At 55.5% G+C, this 19,478-nt stretch overlaps 10 protein-coding genes across 10 annotated transcripts; 4 read left to right on the top strand and 6 right to left on the bottom strand.

Moving 5' to 3' along the window:
• Positions 1 to 6: 6 nt before the first annotated feature.
• L969DRAFT_14723 (uncharacterized protein) lies at positions 7 to 710 on the bottom strand (the record flags this gene model as incomplete). Its single annotated transcript, XM_014714919.1, has 2 exons — positions 7 to 450; positions 501 to 710. 2 exons carry the CDS (start codon positions 708 to 710, stop codon positions 7 to 9), a joined length of 654 nt encoding a protein of 217 aa, XP_014570405.1.
• A 60-nt stretch (positions 711 to 770) lies between these two features.
• On the top strand, positions 771 to 3,295 carry L969DRAFT_100991 (uncharacterized protein; the record flags this gene model as incomplete). The annotated part of the gene is made up of 7 exons (XM_014715649.1): positions 771 to 841; positions 905 to 1,513; positions 1,571 to 1,806; positions 2,058 to 2,074; positions 2,128 to 2,804; positions 2,861 to 3,094; positions 3,250 to 3,295. The coding sequence occupies exons 1-7, from the start codon at positions 798 to 800 to the stop codon at positions 3,293 to 3,295; spliced, it is 1,863 nt and encodes a 620-aa protein (XP_014571135.1). The 5' UTR covers positions 771 to 797.
• L969DRAFT_157463 (uncharacterized protein) lies at positions 2,917 to 4,162 on the bottom strand. Its single transcript, XM_014715648.1, has 6 exons — positions 4,089 to 4,162; positions 3,773 to 3,966; positions 3,651 to 3,717; positions 3,153 to 3,595; positions 3,022 to 3,078; positions 2,917 to 2,971 (listed from the first exon to the last, which is right to left on the bottom strand). Exons 1-4 carry the CDS (start codon positions 4,128 to 4,130, stop codon positions 3,305 to 3,307), a joined length of 594 nt encoding a protein of 197 aa, XP_014571134.1. The 5' UTR covers positions 4,131 to 4,162; the 3' UTR covers positions 2,917 to 2,971; positions 3,022 to 3,078; positions 3,153 to 3,304.
• Position 4,163: 1 nt separating this feature from the next.
• L969DRAFT_156691 (uncharacterized protein) lies at positions 4,164 to 5,227 on the top strand. Its single transcript, XM_014715647.1, has 5 exons — positions 4,164 to 4,326; positions 4,498 to 4,651; positions 4,707 to 4,822; positions 4,877 to 5,053; positions 5,108 to 5,227. The coding sequence occupies exons 1-5, from the start codon at positions 4,316 to 4,318 to the stop codon at positions 5,133 to 5,135; spliced, it is 486 nt and encodes a 161-aa protein (XP_014571133.1). The 5' UTR covers positions 4,164 to 4,315; the 3' UTR covers positions 5,136 to 5,227.
• Positions 5,228 to 5,332: 105 nt separating this feature from the next.
• Positions 5,333 to 6,041, bottom strand: L969DRAFT_84390 (uncharacterized protein). The gene is made up of 4 exons (XM_014715646.1): positions 5,887 to 6,041; positions 5,792 to 5,826; positions 5,468 to 5,732; positions 5,333 to 5,405 (listed from the first exon to the last, which is right to left on the bottom strand). Exons 1-4 carry the CDS (start codon positions 5,987 to 5,989, stop codon positions 5,356 to 5,358), a joined length of 453 nt encoding a protein of 150 aa, XP_014571132.1. The 5' UTR covers positions 5,990 to 6,041; the 3' UTR covers positions 5,333 to 5,355.
• Positions 6,042 to 6,176: 135 nt separating this feature from the next.
• On the bottom strand, positions 6,177 to 7,300 carry L969DRAFT_84388 (uncharacterized protein). The gene is made up of 2 exons (XM_014715645.1): positions 6,464 to 7,300; positions 6,177 to 6,406 (listed from the first exon to the last, which is right to left on the bottom strand). The coding sequence occupies exons 1-2, from the start codon at positions 7,261 to 7,263 to the stop codon at positions 6,202 to 6,204; spliced, it is 1,005 nt and encodes a 334-aa protein (XP_014571131.1). The 5' UTR covers positions 7,264 to 7,300; the 3' UTR covers positions 6,177 to 6,201.
• A 24-nt stretch (positions 7,301 to 7,324) lies between these two features.
• Positions 7,325 to 8,180, bottom strand: L969DRAFT_100986 (uncharacterized protein). The gene is made up of 6 exons (XM_014715644.1): positions 8,087 to 8,180; positions 7,956 to 8,032; positions 7,827 to 7,901; positions 7,641 to 7,766; positions 7,512 to 7,583; positions 7,325 to 7,450 (listed from the first exon to the last, which is right to left on the bottom strand). Exons 1-6 carry the CDS (start codon positions 8,167 to 8,169, stop codon positions 7,413 to 7,415), a joined length of 471 nt encoding a protein of 156 aa, XP_014571130.1. The 5' UTR covers positions 8,170 to 8,180; the 3' UTR covers positions 7,325 to 7,412.
• Positions 8,181 to 8,453: 273 nt separating this feature from the next.
• On the top strand, positions 8,454 to 14,001 carry L969DRAFT_607201 (uncharacterized protein; the record flags this gene model as incomplete). The annotated part of the gene is made up of 7 exons (XM_014715643.1): positions 8,454 to 9,865; positions 9,922 to 10,413; positions 10,534 to 10,966; positions 11,023 to 11,158; positions 11,210 to 11,442; positions 11,490 to 13,193; positions 13,249 to 14,001. 7 exons carry the CDS (start codon positions 8,454 to 8,456, stop codon positions 13,999 to 14,001), a joined length of 5,163 nt encoding a protein of 1,720 aa, XP_014571129.1.
• On the bottom strand, positions 13,994 to 17,884 carry L969DRAFT_21389 (uncharacterized protein). Its single transcript, XM_014714956.1, has 4 exons — positions 16,893 to 17,884; positions 16,724 to 16,842; positions 16,012 to 16,677; positions 13,994 to 15,964 (listed from the first exon to the last, which is right to left on the bottom strand). The coding sequence occupies exons 1-4, from the start codon at positions 17,842 to 17,844 to the stop codon at positions 14,036 to 14,038; spliced, it is 3,666 nt and encodes a 1,221-aa protein (XP_014570442.1). The 5' UTR covers positions 17,845 to 17,884; the 3' UTR covers positions 13,994 to 14,035.
• A 98-nt stretch (positions 17,885 to 17,982) lies between these two features.
• On the top strand, positions 17,983 to 19,312 carry L969DRAFT_14713 (uncharacterized protein; the record flags this gene model as incomplete). The annotated part of the gene is made up of 4 exons (XM_014714918.1): positions 17,983 to 17,997; positions 18,048 to 18,443; positions 18,493 to 18,575; positions 18,625 to 19,312. 4 exons carry the CDS (start codon positions 17,983 to 17,985, stop codon positions 19,310 to 19,312), a joined length of 1,182 nt encoding a protein of 393 aa, XP_014570404.1.
• Between the last annotated feature and the right edge of the window lie 166 nt (positions 19,313 to 19,478).

Below are 19,478 nucleotides of genomic sequence, written 5' to 3'. Positions count from 1 at the left end.
GGTCGTTCATGTACGTGTGCGAGCAGATTTGCTCGATCTGACTCTGGGCCTCGCAGCCTTCTTGACCTTGCCGGTCGATGTTCCTCTTCCGCTGGCAGAAGCCGACTTTGAGCGAGCCTTTCGTTTGCGCGAAGTGCCCGATGCGCTCTCTTCGTAATCATCTTCCTCTTCACCCGATCCATCCTCTTCCTCTGTTCCTCCCGTCTCGGCAGTCCCTTCCTCGCCATCGTCAGTCAGCACAGCAGGAGACTCTGAGCGCGTATGGGCGACACCGCGTTTCTTGCGGAAGGAGAGACTGGCGAGAGATCTGTCTGACTCGCGAGGCTCGCTCGGTGCGGGTGAGCTGCCTAGCCGCCGTCTTTCCATCTCGTCCCTGTAGCCGTCCTCGAGCATGTCGATCTTGTCGTCGAAATCCTCTGGCTCGACGTCAGACGAGTCTCCCTCATCGTCCTGTCGTACAGGATCAGAGCGACGTAGCTCAGTCTAAGCAGACAGCTTACCATCTCGTTGAGAGCATCGAGGTCGTAGAGTTGCTTGAGTGAGTGCCAGACGTCGGCTGTCTTGATCGGTCGGCTGAGTTGCTCGGACAGATAGAGCTGGATGGCCAAGACGGCAAAGTGCCTGTTGGTCCCGACCGGTCGAAACTTGACGATCGCTCGAAGCAGCTCGAGCTGGTCTTCGGACGAGCTGAAGGGCGTCAGATCTGTCATCTTTATCGGCTTCGACTCGGTCAACGCCGGTCAACACCGTCGCGTTCGTCCTCCTCACGCGAGCAGTTGCCCCGGTCCTCGCCGGGCATGTGCATCACCTTCTGGACGCTCGATCATCCCCAGTATCACTTGTGCGTCCACTCAGCTCTCTCTCGGTGATCGAACGAGCTCAAGGCGTGCCCACATCGCGATAGGGTCATCTGCGCAAACAGAGACGAATACCTTGCCCGTCCTACTCGAGCAGAGGCATGGCACAACTTCTCGCCAGAAGACAATGACGTGGCCGACACGCCTTCAAGCTCATCTGCCGTTCTGTCCGGTCTTGATCTGCTTGCAAAGGGTACATGGCTTGGCATCAACCGTCAGGGCAGACTGGCCATCCTTACCAATTACGCCGAGCCAGTTGCCTCGCCAGGCACGAAGCTCTCACGGGGAGATCTGACCAAAGGCTGGCTCATGCTCGAGGAACGAAGCAGCAAAAGTATGGACGATTATCTGGCTCGTGTCGAACGCACCAAAGATGACTATCCTGGCTTCAATCTGCTCCTTGGGCAGCTCACGGATGACCCTTCAGATCATGCACAGAAGCGATATGACCTGGCGCTCGTCTCCAATCGATCAGGTCGCGAGGCCCAACGGCATCTCACCGGCGAGGAACGTGCTGGCGGGATGACTAACGGTGGCATGTCTTGCGGCGAGGCAGCTTGGCCAAAGGTCAAAAGCGGACAGCCCGTCTTTGACCAGCTCATCGAGTCCAACAAGACGGAGCGAGACTTGAAGGAAGGAATATGGGATCTCTTGAGGCACGTCTTTTCTCGAATTCTCGTGCTGTCGCGAATGACCTTGATGGCGACTTGCAGCAAATCGGGCTCTGCCGCAAGCTTCGAGAGCACAGAGGGCTTGCTACAGTCCATCATGATCTTGCCGCACACGCGCAAAGAGCTGCAAAGGCTCTATGGCACACGCCTGCAGCAACTCATCCTGATCACACGCGAAGCAAAACCGAGAGCGATCTTCTATGTACGAGAAGCATGGTCGATCGATACCGACGTTCCTAACCAGCCGCAAAAGGACGCTGTTTGGTCGGGCAAAGAACGTCGTTGGTCCTTCGAGCTGGCAACCTCTTGACGTAGGCAATGCCAATCTACGAAGAGGCTGTCGCTTGGACCGCTGTCACCATCGGCTGCGACGTGAAAGCGCGCAGTGAAGAGCCTGAGCGATGCTCGAGCAGCAACCGGCGCTCAGGTCACCTGACCTGATGCGATTGTGAGCATCTCGTGAAAGATAAAAAGCGCGTCTTTCCGAGTTGCTCTGCCGTTGCCCCGGAGCTCATACGCGCATCTCAAGCAAGCTACTCGAACATGGTACGGTACTATTACCGATCTACCTCGCTGCAGTCTGAGTGTCAAATTGACAGATCGCACTACAAAGCTACGATGACCGCAAGGTGTCAGCTCTTCATCAGCCGCAAATGCATATGGACCTCCGCACATACTGCGCCTCCATCAATCTGCCTCACCGTCTGCCTCGTGCACCACAGAACCTCGCAAAGATCAGCTTCGATATGGCGAGCAAGTATCCTGAGTTGGCTGATGTGCCGATGACGTACATCAGAGAGCAACTCCGACAGCTCTCGCCTGAAATGCTCAGAATGACTACTCTGTCTTACATCAATCAGCCCGACACGACCCAATACAGGCAGCTCGAAGACCTGCCAGACGTCATGAGTGTTACTGTGCCTGTGCACGCTCTGGCGCCTACTCACATACTCGCGCTCTGGACGCCCAAATCGACTACACAACGGGTCTACTTGCTGCCTGCGCATGGCATCGTCTTTGAGCACGCATCTTCTTTTCTGACGCCGATCGACTCGTTCGCATCACTCGGAAGAGTCCTGAGCGATTGTACAAACCTGCCTACCCAAACGTCATACTCAGATCACGCAAAGCAACTTCGCATGGAGGCTAGCACCGACACGGAACAGAGACTGGAATACACTGCACAAGATCTGCCGCTCATCAAGCTCTGTTTGCCGGAATCAGCTGCAGATTTCCACCTTCTGCATGCGTATCTCTACACGCGCTCATCTCGAGGGTGCGCGTCTACGCTATCCTCGCGGCAGCCACCGAGCTGATGGCCTGCGATCACAGTCTGCTTGCTGCCCTCTTGCCGCCTACAAGCCAGATCCAGTCCTCGCATGGTTATCGCAAAGCCGTCTGTGATCCGAGGTCGATGAATGTCATGATGGACAGACTCAGGCTCTGTCACCGTCTGTGGGCATGCATCGTCGCTCTCGGCATAGAGGACAGACCGGATGGCGAGTTCGAGCTCTGGCACGTCCTCGACGTCGCTTGGCATGCCATCCTGACTGCGCTCATGCATGCGTCCGCATCCGAGGCAAAATCCTCTGACCGAACGATCGCATAGAGAAGCTTTGCATACCTTGCAGAGAATGTACACAGGCCGGCTCTATATTTGTATTATGTGTTGATGTAGATTCAACGCGCTGTTCAATATTGCAAGTGTCAATGATTGACAGACGGGACGGAAAAGTCACAAGAGCTGCATGCGTCGAAGTACAGTAAGGAGGGCGACTACTCGTCATCCTCATCGGCAGCACCATCACCGCCTGCCTCCTTTGCAGCGGCAGCCTTTGCACGCTTTCTCTTGACGCGACCGGCGCGAGCACCGCCATAGGGCGAGGTCAAGCTGAAGTCGATGTGCTTCTGGCTGTCGAGACGGACGACGAAGCTGGGGACATTGACGATCTGCTTGCCTACGCGGATGTGTCGTTGACGGATGAGCACACGAGCGTGGTGGATGGATTTGGCGAGACCAGACTTGAAGACCTGGGTTTGCAGACGTCGCTCCATGAAGTCCTCGATCTGAACGCACACGAGTCAGCATGGCCCTTGGCAATGGCGAGAGATGGCGGCAGACCTTGAGGGCGAGCACGTAATCGAGACGCATGCGGGTTTCGTCAAGCACGCCAATTCGTACGAGACGTCTGTGAGTGCTTTATGTTCAGCTCATAGACTGGCGATGAAAGGAGCCAAGCTTGCCTGATGAGCGCATTGCCTTCGAAGAGTCGCTTGGGATCCTTGTCGTCGAGCTTGAGCAGTTCACGAGCGGCACGTCGAATCTTTGAGAGCGTCAATGCGATCCTCCAGATCTCTCGCTTGTTCTTCAGTCCGTACTCGCCCGCAATCTTGAGTTCTGCATCCAGGCGAGGTGCCTCGAAAGGTCTCCTCGGGACCTGCAGAGCGTCGACGGGTCAGCATAGTCATACGACCGAGTCTGAGCATCTGTTCCGAAGAGCGGCCACGGCTGCTGTGCGCTGCTGATCCGATGACGACTCAGACGAGTGTCTGTACTTGCCTTTGCGGTCTTGCTGATCTTCCTTGGCGCACCTGCGACCATTTTCTTGATAGTTGCTAACAAGCACTGGTGCAAGTGGCTTCTCGTGCCACCTTTCTCTCACGGCGCGGTCAAAGGTTTGTATTTGACCGAATTTCTCTTCGTCACAGATTATTGCCGCCAAAAGCCACGCCACGCCGAGTCCTGCAGCGCAACAGATTCGCAGCTAACCAACAAGTTCTGCCAAGATGCCGCACTCGTGAGTTGACTGGCCGGTACGACCCTGTCAGAACTCGCTCGTCTGTCATCCACTGGCTTTTGGTCGCACCAAATGGGAGCAAAGGACGAGCAGGACGGACAGACGAGCGATGTTTGACAGGGTAGCCGATCCGTGAGGAGAGCAAAAGGCTGACAAGGATGGCCATGACAGCTTCGGTGCGCGTGCTCGCACGCGAGACATGTTCAAGAGAGGCTTCAAGCAGCATGGTCTCATCAAGATGTCGACCTACCTCCGTACTTTCCGAATTGGAGATATCGTCGACATCAAGGCCAACGCTGCAGAGCAAAAGGGCATGCCTCACAAGGTCGGCCTACATCATGCTGCCGTCCTGCGAACGGGTGCTCATCCGTCGATGACAGTACTACCACGGCAAGACTGGCATTGTCTACAACGTCTCTCCCCGCGCAGTCGGCATCATCGTCTACAAGACCGTCGGCAACCGCAAGATTGAGAAGCGTGTCAACCTGCGTATCGAGTGAGTGTCCTGACCATGATCCGGCAGCCCGGATCTGATCGTCACGTCTGACAGGCATGTGAGACATTCAAAGTGCCGTGACGATTTCCTGCAGCGAGTCAAGGACAACGCGGCCGCGAAGAAGCTCGCAAAGGAGCAAGGTACTCGTGTGACCGTCAAGCGATTGCCGGCCGCACCAAGGGAAGCCCACACGATCAGCGTCTCTGCTGCCAACAAGCCAGAGACGATTGCGTCAGTTCAATCTGCACTATCTGCTGAGCTCCTTACTGATCTCGATGATGACAGGCCTGCACCATATGATACCTTTATCTAGTGGTTCTCGTGCTCCTTGTACTGGCATGCATTGTGTCAATCCGCACCTTGTCTGCCCTTAATGCTAGGCTGCAAACAAGCTGGTCTCTCCTGATTCATGAAGACCGGTTGGAATCTCATGCACGCCAGCGAGAACACACGTTGAGAAACACATAGACCATGCACACCATCACGCAGGACAGCATGCGGCAGGATCAAGGGTATGCAGATGCATTGATGCTCTATGGGCGCGAGCCTGGCAGATTGTACAATTCCTCCTTGGTCAGGATACCTGTTGACGGGCAGATCTATCAGCACTGCTCAGGCAGATCTGAAAAGGAGATCGGCACGAACCGAGTTCCTTCCTGAGTGGCTCGGTCTCCTTGAGGTACTCGTTATATTGCGCCGTGTTTTCGACCTTTTGGGCGATCCCTTCAAAGATACGAACGGCAGTGCCATAGTCATTGACCCTTCGGCTAGCCTTGAGTGCCTCTTCGACGACCTCCTGGGAGGGCACGAGATCGTAGGCGAAGCAGTTGTTCAAGCCACGCTGGAGCTCGAAAACGTCCTCGACCTGGGTAAAGAACTTGGCATAGCGAGCATTGAAGGCTTCGTAAGACTGTCGAGAGCCGTCAGGGAGGTCAGTATGTGCAGTGAGACGATAGGAGTGAGCCCGACTTCTTCCTCGGCATGCTCAGAGTAGTGTCTAGCTCCTGCACGACATCAAGCTGATCAGTCTGCCGTGAGACGGAGCAGGAGCGCTCGGTCTGTACCTCTTGCGATAGCTGCAGGGGAGAAGCGTGCTTGTCTGGCCAGTGCAGACGTCGACGGTCGCACGGCAGAACGGAACATGCCCGTCAAAGCGGAGGAAGCCATTTCCCGTTTTGCCTAGTTTGTACTCGAGACCTGTCCACCTGATCGGGAGGAGAGTAATCTGACTAGGCTAGCCCCTCAGCTCTGTCTAGCGCCACGAATGCGAGCGAGAGGCTGATTCTACTCACCCTTTCTATCTTGGCTCAGAACCAATCGGACACGCGCAAAGGTGGACTGACACGGGCGACAACGGCGAAAGATAAATACGACGTGCATTATGCAACGGCTACAACAATCTTACCGGTGGCATGGCCATCTTTGAGCTTGTCCCACGCTTTCTGAGCGTCCTGGAGAGCATACGTCGAATCGAGCACGACTTTCAGCTTGCCTTCGTCGATATATCCCGCAAGTTCTGCGAGGTCTTTGCCGTTGGTCTGCATGAAGACGCTCTGGAACGTCACCCCTGCTGACCTTGCTGGCCTGAGATGATCTCTCGTGTGTCAGTCAGGCTGATGTAGTCGCCATCGCATCACTCACCGTGCCTGCCACCAATCGAGAGTATTCAAGATGAAGCGAATGGGCATACCGGGCTGGTTGGCAAACTTGCCGATGAGCTCCGAAGCGGGCGGTATGCCAGCAATGGTGGACAACCGTCCGCCTTGTCTGATGACTTTGAGCGGAGTCTTCAGATCGCCCATCGTATCAAAGACGAAATCGACATCCTTGAGCTCTTTCGTGTAATCTTGCTTTGTGTAGTCAATCACTTTGGTCGCACCCAGGCTTCTGACGAGCTCGACCTTTTTGGTAGAAGCTGTTGTGGCTACTTCCGCCCCGTTGAACACATTCTTGGCAAGTCCGAGAGCGAAAATGCCAACGCCTCCTGCGCCCGCAGTGACGAGCATGCTCTGACCGGACGAGAAGCCAGCTCGACGGATCGTTTGTAGGGCTGTCATACCGGCCAGCGGTACAGCTGCGGCTTCTTCGAGCGAGATCGACTTGGGCGCATGTGCAACGAGATGGGAAGGAGTGACGACGAACTCTGCCAGCGTGCCCGGCGCATCGTCTCCAATTCTCGCAAAGACCTTGTCGCCCGATCTGAATTGCTCGACATCGCTGCCTACGCTCTCGACGGTGCCGGAAACATCGTAGGCAGGGATGTAGGGAAAGGTGTCGCTCTTGATGATCTTGAGCATCCCGTCTGCTCGTTTGTAGTCGATGGGATTGAGCGAGGCGTAGGCGACTTTGATGAGGACCTCATCATTGGCCTTGATAGTTGGTTTGGGCAGCTCTGTGAACTCGAGCGGAGCATTGTACTTGGGCACCACGACTGCCTTCATTTCGTCCCCAATGGTCTGCTCGAACTCTCCGCTCGCGGCTATGACGCGTTGCCACCAATGAAACCGATCTCACGCGCTTCGGACAACAAGGGACTGACTACTGTCGCAACAAGGAGCATGCATCACTGTTTGACTATTGCCTCGTCTGTTCAAGGACCCACGCCGAAAGGTCCACACGAAGCCGAGCCTGTGTGGCATACGCGACAGCATGAGTCTGCCCGTGATAGGTGTATGTGGGTGATGCCTACCTTGTGAAGATGCACAGCAGCGATAATCATTGGCGAAGACGTCGCACGTCTCTGAGAAGCAATGACGATCGCCTGCGAGCATACAAGGGCCTCTTCAAAAGGCGCGACGGCATAGGCGACAGAACTGACCGTGGAAATCGCAGCAAGTGGACGTGCCCTTGCCTTTCCAGCAGCAGCTCGAACCATCCAGGTTGTACGCAGCATCGTGCTCGTTGCTTCGCTCGGCCACACCAAAGGGGCCACAACGGCCGGACGCTGTGAGAAGTCGGTGGTTCCGTCAGCTTACAATGCTGACATAAATAACCTTCCGCTCGCCTTTGCCGTTCATGCAGCATTGGAACTGAGAATCTTTGCCAAAAGTTGCACACCCCTCGAAGCATTTGTACTCGCCTGAACGTCTCCAGGGCTTCAGAGAGAGGCTTCAAAGCCTGGCGAAGGACTTGCCCCAGGCATTACAGCAGATCTTCTTGTGATCAGTGAGATCAGGTCCGCATGAGTTGTCGTAGATAGGGCATCCTGGGCTGTCGAGCTGGCGAGTGAGCGTGCAACCGGAACGTCAGGGCGCGTGAGGGTACATGTGAGGATCGACAATATGAGGTGCAGCGAGCGCAAAGGCAGCACGGGCGACGATGAGCAGAGGAAGTAGCGCAACGATCATCTCGCAGCTCTGCAAAAATCTGACTGTCCGTCGCGTGGATCCGATCAAAGGAGGCCGTGAGGAGTCCGGGCACAAAGTTTCAGAGCCGTTGCAAGGAGGCATTGGCATTGGCGACGCATCTGCCAAGCATTTGGACAGATCTGACGCAAAGCTGCAGCAACAGAAAGTCGTGGGGCAGAAAAGAATTGCTCGTGTAGGGCGATGACGAGTCAAAAGATGGGTCTGGCTCGAAAAGCGAACAACGAACGACGGCGACGCGCTTCGTCGGTAAGCTGTGGCATGGGATGGTCGGCCGGCCGCTGTTCACGCTAACAGGGAGCGAGAATGTACGAACACGGCCGAGCAGTCCAGCCTTTGTCGAAGCGAGAATCGGCCTGCTCTCGCCCAATGCCTCTCCAAATCTGGGCAGCAACGGCGGGTGGTCTACTCTGCCGGCCAGGGAGGACGACAGGCCTCGTCCACATCGACGCTCGACATCGTCCAATGCGAATGCTCACTATAGATTCCTGTCCGGCAGTCAGCTAGAAGACAGCCCCGTCAAATCGAGACCGTCTACCCCGCTCTCTTATTATGTACCCCAGACGAAGTCTCGATGGCAGTTCCATCTGCCGCGAAGGAGACGGCTCATCTTGATCGCAACGCTTTCTTCGCTCCTCATCACACTCTTTGTGCTGCTCGTCTTTCGAGACTTTGTCACCTTCTTGCGCTTCAAGACGATCAATCATTTGTACGACGAGCGATGGATCACCTCCTGCCGATTGCGCAAAGCTCCTGCGCTCTTCACTGTCGGTCCGGACGAAGCTTCTCTGGTCTGGGAGACCAATTGCGACATGGACAAGCGGAGATCAGAAACGATGAAGCTCCGTTGGGCGACTGTACACTCGGACGGCACGCGCGCTGCTTGGCTCGAATCAGTCCAACACGCAGCCGTGAAACGTACCATACTTGACGAGACTCACTTTGTCTACTCTGCGAGACTCTTGGAACTCACGCCCGGCTCATTCGCGTACGAAATCTATTCAGAGGGCTCGAGCAAGTCACCGCGCATATGGGCGCGTCATTCATTCGCTTGGCTCACCGCCGATGCGCTCGTCCCACTGCCAACAAAGCTGCCTCCCATCCTCATTGCCGCAGTGGGAGACAATCAATTCAATGTAAAGGTCTTCACACGGATCATGCGCAAGATTGGCACACTCGCCAATCGGCACTGGCCAATCACTATGCCCACTCTACCCACGACAAACGCGATGCCACAGCTACTTCTCCACGTCGGAGATGCAGTACAGGAGATTGACAATCTCCAGCAGTGGCAGACGGACTTTTATGATGCGCTCAACCATCACCACCGATTGAGCAGCCAAGTACCGATGATATACGCACGAGGCAATCATGACTTTGACGATACACTTGCATATACCTACTCGGGCGGCTTACCCACCTTGACGCTGGCCGACGGCATTCAGACATCTGCTCGGCTTGGCACTTGGCAAGCATTCAGCCTCGGCCGAACGCGGTGGATCATTCTCGATTCCAATTTTGACCAAGGTGCCAATGACGAGCAAGAGCGATGGATCAGGGACGAAGTCAAGAGAGACGCGTGGACAAAGGCGAGCTTCAGGATCGTCGTCGTCCATATTCCGCCTTTTCTCGAATACTGGGATCAGCATGCCTGGACAGAGCTAGACGAGCGCGACTGGTACGCGCATGAGAAGCTACTTGCGTGAGTGCTGTGATCTGATCGGGGCGGTACAGGGGTGAGCATGTCAGGCATCGATTGATGCCGCATTTCCAGGGCCCAACAGTCGCCCATCCTGCCTCGCTCGTCATTTCTGGCCACTCGCACGCTTATGCACGAGGGACACTGTCCGACGATCGCGCGTCGTCCATGTTTGCGCTCTCATACTCGAATGCCACACGATCGCATGATGCCACTCAGCAGCATGGCACGACGTACACGATCATCGGTGGAGCAGGCGGCACGCTGGACGAGGATCGCGTTGAAGATTGGCACTTCTTCGATAGCAGCATTGCAGGCCAGCATCACTTTGTCTCACTCGCACTCGAACACGGCACAGAGGAGGCACTGCCCAAGCACGCACACTCGGTAGCATCAGTCCAGCTACCGTCGACCTGTTCTCACACTCAAAAAGATGCCGACTTGTTCGATCGACTGCATTGGACCGCCTGGGATCTATCGGGCCGTCCGATAGACTCGTTCGTCATGTCTGCGCCACTCTGTCACTTGTTGTAGTCATTGTTATGTTGCACGTGAGGACAATTCCAATCTGGACCGGTTCGTCATTCGCGTGACTCGTGACGGGCGAATTTCGAAATTTGTAGCAACTCGTTCGTGCGACCTTGAAGCCAGATGGATGACCTGTTCGATGTCTTTGACGAAAGTCAGCCCGTACAGAATCAGCCTGCCGTAGCAAATGCTCCGCCGAGCCGCAAGAGAGCGAAGCAAGACAAGCCCAAGACCGTCGCAGCGCCCGTCAATGTCGTCGAGCTCAGCTCGTCCTCCGAATCAGGCGAAGAAGCTCCTGTAGCCGGCCCTTCCTCAGTCAAGAGCTCGAGCAAGGCCACGAACGGGTCTGCAAAGACCAAAGCAGTCCCTCACGCCTTGGCTGGGAGTTCCAAGCACAATAAGCGATCTCGACGAGAGGAAGAGCCCGTGAGCGGCAAGGTCATCGCAACAGATTCATTTCAGACAGAGTCTACGCGAGAGGTTGCTCCTTCGGCTGGACTGGCCGGAGCTCCTCCGACTGCAGCAGAGCCAGCCGTTTCACTGACACATCAGGTGTGCCCAGCAAGATTACTTTCGATGCGTAGGCTGACCTGGACACATTGCGCCAGGTCCGACATCAGGTTGCAATACCGCCCGACTATCCTTACACCCCGATCTCGAGTCATGTGCAGTCAAAAGAACCAGCGAGAACGTATCCCTTCGTGCTTGATCCTTTCCAACAAGTCTCAATCAATTCTATAGAGCGTGCGTAGATTCATGCCAATCTATCGCCAAAAAGGATTGACGTTAACACAGGCAATGAATCGGTGCTCGTGTCGGCGCATACGTCGGCAGGCAAGACCGTCGTGGCCGAGTATGCCATTGCGCAATGCCTACGCGATAAACAGCGTGTCATCTACACCTCGCCCATCAAAGCCCTCAGCAATCAGAAGTATCGCGAGATGGCGGCCGAATTTGGTGATGTCGGTCTGATGACGGGCGATGTCACGATCAATCCTACCGCTTCTTGTCTTGTCATGACCACAGAGGTAATGTATCCATGACTGTCGATCCCGCTGGCTAACATGAAGCACAGATCTTGCGAAGTATGCTCTATCGGGGCTCAGAAGTCATGCGCGAAGTAGCATGGGTCATCTTTGACGAGATCCACTACATGCGCGATAAAGAGCGCGGCGTCGTCTGGGAGGAGACTATCATCTTGTTGCCCCACAAAGTCCACTATGTCTTCTTGTCTGCTACGATCCCGAATGCTTTCCAATTTGCAGAATGGATATGCAAGATCCACGAACAGCCTTGCCATGTCGTCTATACCGAATTCCGGCCGACACCTCTCCAGCATTATCTCTTCCCCGCAGGCGGCGAAGGTATCCACCTCGTCGTGGACGAACGAGGCGCATTCAGAGAAGACAATTTCCAAAAAGCGATGAGCTCGCTCAACAAGGGTCAGGGTGATGACCCATCGAGCCCCTTTGCGCGAGGCAAGCAAGGCAAGACACGTAAACCTCAACAGAAAGGACTTTCAGACATCTACAAGATCATCAAGATGATTATGACGAAGAATTACCATCCTGTCATCGTTTTTGCGTTCAGCAAGCGCGAATGCGAGTCATTAGCGCTACAAATGTCCAAGCTTGAGTTCAACACCGAAGATGAAAAGGCTATGGTCGCAGACGTCTTCAACAATGCAATCGCTGCTCTCTCTGACGACGATCGCACACTCCCTCAGATCGAGCACATCCTACCATTGCTCAAGCGAGGCATCGGAATCCATCACGGCGGTCTACTGCCGATCCTCAAAGAAGTCATTGAGATTCTCTTCCAGGAAGGCCTCATCAAAGTGCTCTTCGCGACAGAGACGTTCTCGATCGGTCTCAACATGCCTGCCAAGACTGTCGTCTTCACTGCCGTTCGCAAGTGGGATGGAACGGACACGCGAGATCTCTCCGGCGGAGAATACATTCAGATGTCAGGCAGAGCAGGACGGAGAGGCAAGGATGATCGAGGCATCGTCATCCTGATGTGCGATGACAAGATGGAGCCTAGCTCGGCAAAGTCTATGGTCAAGGGCGTCGCGGATCGCTTGGATTCTGCGTTCCACCTTGGCTACAACATGATCCTCAACTTGATGCGAGTCGAAGGCATAAGCCCAGAGTATATGCTCGAGCGATGCTTCTTCCAATTCCAGAGTACCGGCTCCGTGCCGCAGTACGAGGCCGAACTGCGACAAGCAGAAGACGAATTTGATGCAATCGCCATCGATCGCGAGGCAGATGTCGCAGAGTACTACGACATGCGACAGCAGCTCATGCTACTCAATAAGGATCTGCACGATGTTGTGACACATCCATCGTATGCTCTGCCTTTCATGCAGCCTGGCAGAGTCGTCAAAGTGCAGCACAACAACCTCGATTTTGGCTGGGCGTGCGTAGTCGATTTCACCAAGCGAAGAGGTGAAAAGGGCCGCGAACTCAACGTGCCGGCGCAAGAAGAATTTGTCGTCACAGTCTTGCTTTGCTGCGCTACGGGCGCCTCTGAAGCGGTACCGCCGAGCAACGGCGACAAAGGTCGATTCGAGCTCCACCTCGTCTTGCTATCGACTATTCAACAGATCAGTATGATCAGACTCAAGCTGCCGACGACGCTCAAATCACCAGATCAGCGCCAAGTCGCCCTGCAGAGCTTGCGTGAAGTTGAGCGTCGCTTTCCCGATGGTTTCGGCCTCCTCGATCCCGTCAAAAACATGGGCATTACGGATCCCAACTTTCAGGCGCTTGTAGAGGTAAGTCAACATGCGCTCAGCGTCGAACGAAGCTGACTGTGGACTTCCGTCAAAGAGGATTGCTATGCTAGAGAGCAAGGCAGCCAAGTGCTCGATCGTCGACTCACCACAGTTGCAGCAACTATACGGCCAGTACGAAGCCAAACAAGCGATACAACAACGCATCAGAGCGGCAAAGAAGAAGGTGTCCGATGCGCATAGCGTACTTCACCTTGACGAGCTGAAAAATCGCAAGAGAGTGCTGCGCCGACTTGGATTTGCAAACGCCGAAGACGTTGTCGAGATGAAAGGCAGGGTGGCTTGCGAGATTAGCACTGGCGACGAACTTCTACTTACAGAAATGATCTTCCATGGCGTCTTCAACGAGCTCACTCCGGAGCAGTCTGCCGCGCTGCTCAGCTGCTTCGTCTTTGACGAAAAGAGTAACGATTCGACCAATAAGCTGAGGACAGAGTTAGCAGGGCCACTTCGGGTCATGCAAGAGACCGCTAAACGTATTGCGCAAGTATGCAAAGAAAGTCACATGGTCATCGACGAGGAAGCCTACGTCGCTTCATTCAAGCCAGAACTGATCGACGCAACATACCAATGGGTCAAAGGCGCAAAGTTTTCGGATGTGTCTAAACAGACCGACGTCTTTGAAGGATCACTCATTCGCGTGTTCCGCCGACTTGGCGAGCTCATTCGACAGATGGCATCTGCGGCAAAGGCGATTGGCAACACGGAGCTCGAGACCAAATTTGTCGATGCGCTCAAACTGCTTGAGAGACCCCAGTCGGTCGTGTTCAACCCCTCGCTGTACCTCTAGATGTGTCTATTGCAATATGAATACCAACAACATTTCAAGTCTGACTGCTATCTTCGTACACAATGCTCTCGTCATCGTCGACGCAGAAGGAATCTAGGCTAAACTCGGAAGGCGCTGACTTGGGTGTGTCAGTCGCACGCGGCGCGACATAACGCATGCGAAATGCGCCTGGCTTAATGATTGGCTGCCTGAAGAGCTTCGCAGCTGGTGCTTGAGACAGTAATGATTGACGGTAGATGTCGATGTCGGCTTGCCCGACTGCGACCTCCTCGTCTGCGTAGAATTCACGATCGGAACTGTTCTCCGGCGAGATATCGTCCAAAGAATCCGCTTCGTCGTCGTCCCGCTCAGCATCAAGGTCAAACAGTCCCGTTCTGTGGGCCCAGGCATGCGATTTGACTCGACTGTCCTTCTTCGCTTTCTTGCGTGGCTTCAGATCACCCAGGTCGCACGTATCGTCGTGTCGCCGCAAGCGCTTCAGCGCTACCGGTGCGGTCGTTGCAGAGAGGGGCTTAGACACAGCAGCAGCGCTGTTGTCGGCAATTGGTGACGACGCAAGGGCCACGATACGGCGCCGGCGCACGACAGGCATCGAGTCATCCAGACTGTCCTGTGCAGGGGTTGATCGGGCTCGTTGGGACTTCTCGAGAGGTCGTGCTGGTGTTTGTTGTATGTTGGCGCTGGCGGGCACGGGTGGTGGGGGCATCAGTGACGATGCCTCCGCGAGCTCTTGCGTATTGTTATCAGAACCCAGTCGTTCTGCAGCCACCTGATCTAATGCTGCTAGGACATCTGCATCGAGCAGCAGCGAATCGTCCGGCATGATGCTATTGTCGTTAAAAGAGAGCGACAGTGCCGCATTCGCAGTCCTCGTGCTTACAGTCGCCATGGGCACATCTGGCAGCTCTTCATCGTCGTCATCAGAGTATGTGAACTGCTTTGTGACTTCTTCCGCATCTGAGCTTAGTATGCCGAGAGGATCTAGGGGCCGTTCATAATCCGCTTCCGTGGACTGCGCATCAGCCTCTGAGAGAGGCGCGTTGGGTTCCGGCTCAGTAGCTGCAGGTGTGGCAGTCCACGGTGTCAGACAAAGGCCTTCGGGCACGAGCGCAAGCGTCGGGATTGATTTTGGCCGACGACAGGATACGAAGCTGCGAGTGCTCTGACCTAGCCTGGTCTTATCCCACCAATTGACATCTTCGAGACGGAAATGCTCGTAGGACTGTGCTTCCCACGCGAGGTACGAATCGCTTTTTGAAAGCTCATAGCCCGTCTGCACGGCCTTTGCCAGGTCGCGCGTACGGCGAGAAAGAGAAACAGCAAAAGGCTTGCGTGGCTTGCCAGCCTGATAGGTGTCCAGGTCCCAGGGCTTGACCGCGGTAGCCGTTCTGCCTTGCCATTTCTTACTGAGATAAGCCTGCTGACTGGCAGTGGCCATACTCTCCTTGATGTGCGATGCCAGGGAGGGCCGAGAGATAGCCTTGCCGGACGCTGTGATGAAGCCCAGCTTGGCTTCTTCTGGTACAACCTTTTTTGAGTCACGCGGGCGCTCTTTGAGTACGGGTCGTTTTGCCAGCGCGCCGGGCCCGACCACGGCCTCTCGAGAGAAGGAGCCGACCTGTATGGACTTCTTCTCGCAGGTCGGATTTATGTCGGCGGGGACGAGTCTCTGGCAGTCTGCATAGAGCTCAAACACCTTTCCTGCCAGAATGGCATTCTGAACGGTCTTGTAATTTTCGTTGGCGCGCGTCCAGTTGACTTCTTCGCGTCCTTCGGCCATGAGGACGATGACACCGCCGTCTCGTGCTCGTCCCGTTCGTCCAATGCGCTGCAGCGTCCTGATAGGCGAGCTGATTGCCTCGTAGCATACGATCAAATCGACCTCACCAATGTCGAGTCCTTCTTCGCCAACAGAAGTCGCGATGAGCGTATTGAAGGTGCCCGCCTTGAAGTCGTTCAAGACCTGGACCAGCAATGAGCATGTCACGGGCACGTCATGATCAAAGGCACCTTCTGTTGTTCTTTCTGCGTGAAGCCACGCGCACCTTTCTTGTCTGTGCTTTGACCCACGAAGCGAGTGGCTGATATCTTTGGCTTGTGTCGGTTCAAACTCTGGACGATCTCTTCGACGACGGCTCGGAAACTGCAAAAGACCATGACGCGAGTAGACTGCTCGCCCTGCGCAGCTGCATTTTCAAAATGCTCGAGAATCATCTCGAGCAGCTTTGCCATCTTTGGATGACCGCAGTAGTCCGGCCGCTGCATGTAGACCGCGCCGAGCCGAAGCACTTCGGAGTATTGCGGAGAAGTCTTGACGGCCTTGCTCTTGCTTTCCTTGAGCGCGTCGATGCAGGCTGATACGGATTCTTCGAGGAGGTAGCTCATTGCTCTTGCGAGTAGTGCAAGTGCGCTGAACACATCGCCGAGTCCATGCTGCTTCTGGGCATAGCACTCTCGCGCCCTCATGCCTAGGGGATACACTTTGACCAATGTAGGGTCGCCGATCTGAAAGAGGTGTTGCACTGGCTTGCTGAATTTAGCGATCAGTGCGCCAAGTGTGTCGCGCAGCTCCTTGAGATCTGAATCCAAGGGGACCCTCTGCAGATCGATGTCCTTCTTGTGAACGTATTGCTGTATATCGATCGAGTCGTCCGTTCTGACCTCGATGTGTCCGATCTGTCTGCTCGTCAGACCGATCAACGTGTACAAGGTGCCAACCTACATGCAGATTGTCAACAACGTTCTGTACTGCTTCTGGCTTGCTCCCAGGGGTAGCGGTGAGAGCAAGAACGCGAAAGTGGGGATTGCGGCTCATGAGGTACCTGACGACACCGCAGTAGGCTGCAATCGCCGGTGTCAGTCGGCTCCGGTGTCAAGCAAAGCGTGCTTACCATAGTCGCCGCTTGCTCTGTGAGCCTCGTCGATGATGATGCAGACAATATCGGTCGGGTCCAGTCTGCTTGCTATGAGATCGTTGGTGACGACTTGTGGAGTAGCATAGAAGACGCGACGATCTTGCCAGGCCTTCTCCCGAAGTGCGGGTGTGTTCGAGCCGGTGATGTCGATTGCATCTGATGCGGGTATGCCGACGATGCCATGACAAGCTTCGATCTGCTGAGTGACGAGAGGCCGCGTTGGCGCCATGAAGATGATCTTGCCCTTTGGGAACCAGCGATAAAAGTTGAGCATGACAACGGCGGCGATGAAGGTCTTGCCCAAACCCGTCGGTAGTGAGCAGAGTACATTGGTATAGAGCGCCTTGGCTGCCGCATTGTATTGATATGACCTGAGGGGTTTGTTGATCGGGTAGATCCAAGTCTTCATAGCCTGACGATCGGGCAAGACTTTCATCTCCGTGAGCGGCAGAGGGCCGCCTGCCAACAAGGCCTCGAGCACGGCAGGATCGGGCTCACCCTCTTCGGCCTCTGAACCGGTCGACTGGCCATCGTACGCGCGTCCTTTACCTCTCTTCCTCTGCTTCTCCTTGACAACAGATCGCTTGGAGAAGCCAGACTTGACAAACGCTGTCTTGTCCCATACTTTGGCAATCACGACTTTGGGTGCCGGCGCGGTCTCCGTTGCGAGACCATTGCTGGTCCTGGGAGCTGGTCCTAGCGTTCGCAAATGTGCCACATGGTTGCCGAACGTAGTAGATCGTGCTCCTGAGCCCGCTTGAGCTGGTCGTGCGCCCCAAAGTGTCGCCTGCCTGTGTCCATTCGCGCCCTTGCTCAATCCCGCTTGCTGGTCGTTCGCACCCTCTGCGGTCGTGTACAAGGTCTCGAGTGCATCGAGATCGTCTAGCGGGATGTCAAAATCGCCATAATCGTCTTCATCGTCGTCCATGCGGCGGGGCCGAGGTGGTGGAGTGACGCCGAACCAGATCGAGTAAGACGCGAGAGCGCGACTGCTCGCGACAGTGGCGACACCAAGCCGGCAATCGTTGTCAGACGAGTGAGCAGCCACAGCCACGACGATCCGCGGATGTCAAGCCTGAAGGTAGCTCGCTGCTATCGACGAGCGGACTCTGCTGCCTGTTCTTTCCCCAGCGTGAATCGCCAGATGATCAGGACTCGGATGGAGCCAGCAGCAGTGGCTATGGATCTATTGTCTCGAGGTCACCGTCCCCGGAGACAGCACATAGCTCCACGCATGCTGGCAAGCGCCGAGCTGTGACTCCCGACTACGGCCAGCAATTGCCTATAAAGGCCGATAATGTCGGTCAGCGACTGCTCGAGCGTATGGGATGGCAAGCAGGCCAAGGGTTAGGCCTCAATGGACAAGGCCGGATTGAGCCTATCCAGGTCGTCTACAAGGCCGACCTCATGGGTCTCGGCAAGGTCGAGCTCGAACGAGACATGCTCGACAATGCCTCCCTCAGGCAGCGCACGCTAGATTCGATCAAGCTGGCTCGCGAGACGGACGAGCAAAGAGCAGCGAGAGAAGTGGGCACTGCTTCTTCGATCCTGCGTCGTACTCAATGCTCGTACACAGGCCAGGGTCGCTCGCGAAGCTGCGGTGAAAGCAGAAATAGTCTCGGCCATCGAGAAGTTCCACTGTCAGCTATGCGACAAAGCGTGAGCTCCCCCGCGACGCATCCGTATCTGCCTCTGAAATCGCACGCAGATATGTCAACGTGCGGCAATACGACGAGCATCTCAACTCATATGACCATCACCACAAGAAACGCTTCCTCGAGCTCAAGGCAGAATCACGCGCTGCTGCTGCCGTCTCCGGCCAGCTCGACAAACGCAAGGAGAAAGAGCGCAAACGCGAGGAGCGCGAGTTCGCTCGCCTCGCGCAAGCTGCTGGCGTCATGCAGTCTCAGCCTGTGCAACCCATTCGCGCGATAGCTACAGAGAACGCGATGACTGCCGCCGCACCTGCGCAGAAAAGCTCCGGCGGCTTCAAACGCATTGCAGTGACGGTACCTGTTCGAACTGCACCGTTGCATTCCGACAGCAGTGTCTCGGCGCTTGATACAAAGTCGCCCATCACAACGACTCCAAGTAGTACGGCAGCCGAACCGGTCGCGGACGCAGCGGTAGCATCTACAGCGCCGACATTTCGACCATCAGCTTTCAGAAGGATACCTGCAGTTGCGCCTCGAGCGCAGCCTGAGCTCCCCACGGCGGATCAGTGGCGGCCACCGGATGCGGAGCCTTTGCATCCGCTGTTGAGCGGTGCTGCCGAAGTGGAGGCGGACAGCATCGATGCGCTGCTCGATGCGAACATGCCTGCAAGGAAACCGCGACCTTTTGTGAGAAAGGGCGGCACTGCGGCATGGTCCAACTTTCGCAAGGGCAAGACATGAAGGCTCGCTCACTGCCCCGTATGTACTTCATTGTATGAGACGAGCTCGCAGCACTCGTAGCGAGAGCTGGCGCCTGCGTGGCCACGCACATTGGCTAGCAAGAGCTCATCCTGATGTTCAAGCCCGACTATCAGTCTGCACGAGAGTCACAACATGGTATGAAGCA

The sequence above is a fragment of the Mixia osmundae genome (genome assembly GCF_000708205.1).
Source record: "Mixia osmundae IAM 14324 unplaced genomic scaffold scaffold_1, whole genome shotgun sequence".
Lineage (NCBI taxonomy): Eukaryota > Fungi > Basidiomycota > Mixiomycetes > Mixiales > Mixiaceae > Mixia > Mixia osmundae.
The sequence above is the reverse complement of the archived record's forward strand: the minus strand, read 5'-3'. Positions and strand labels throughout refer to the sequence as shown.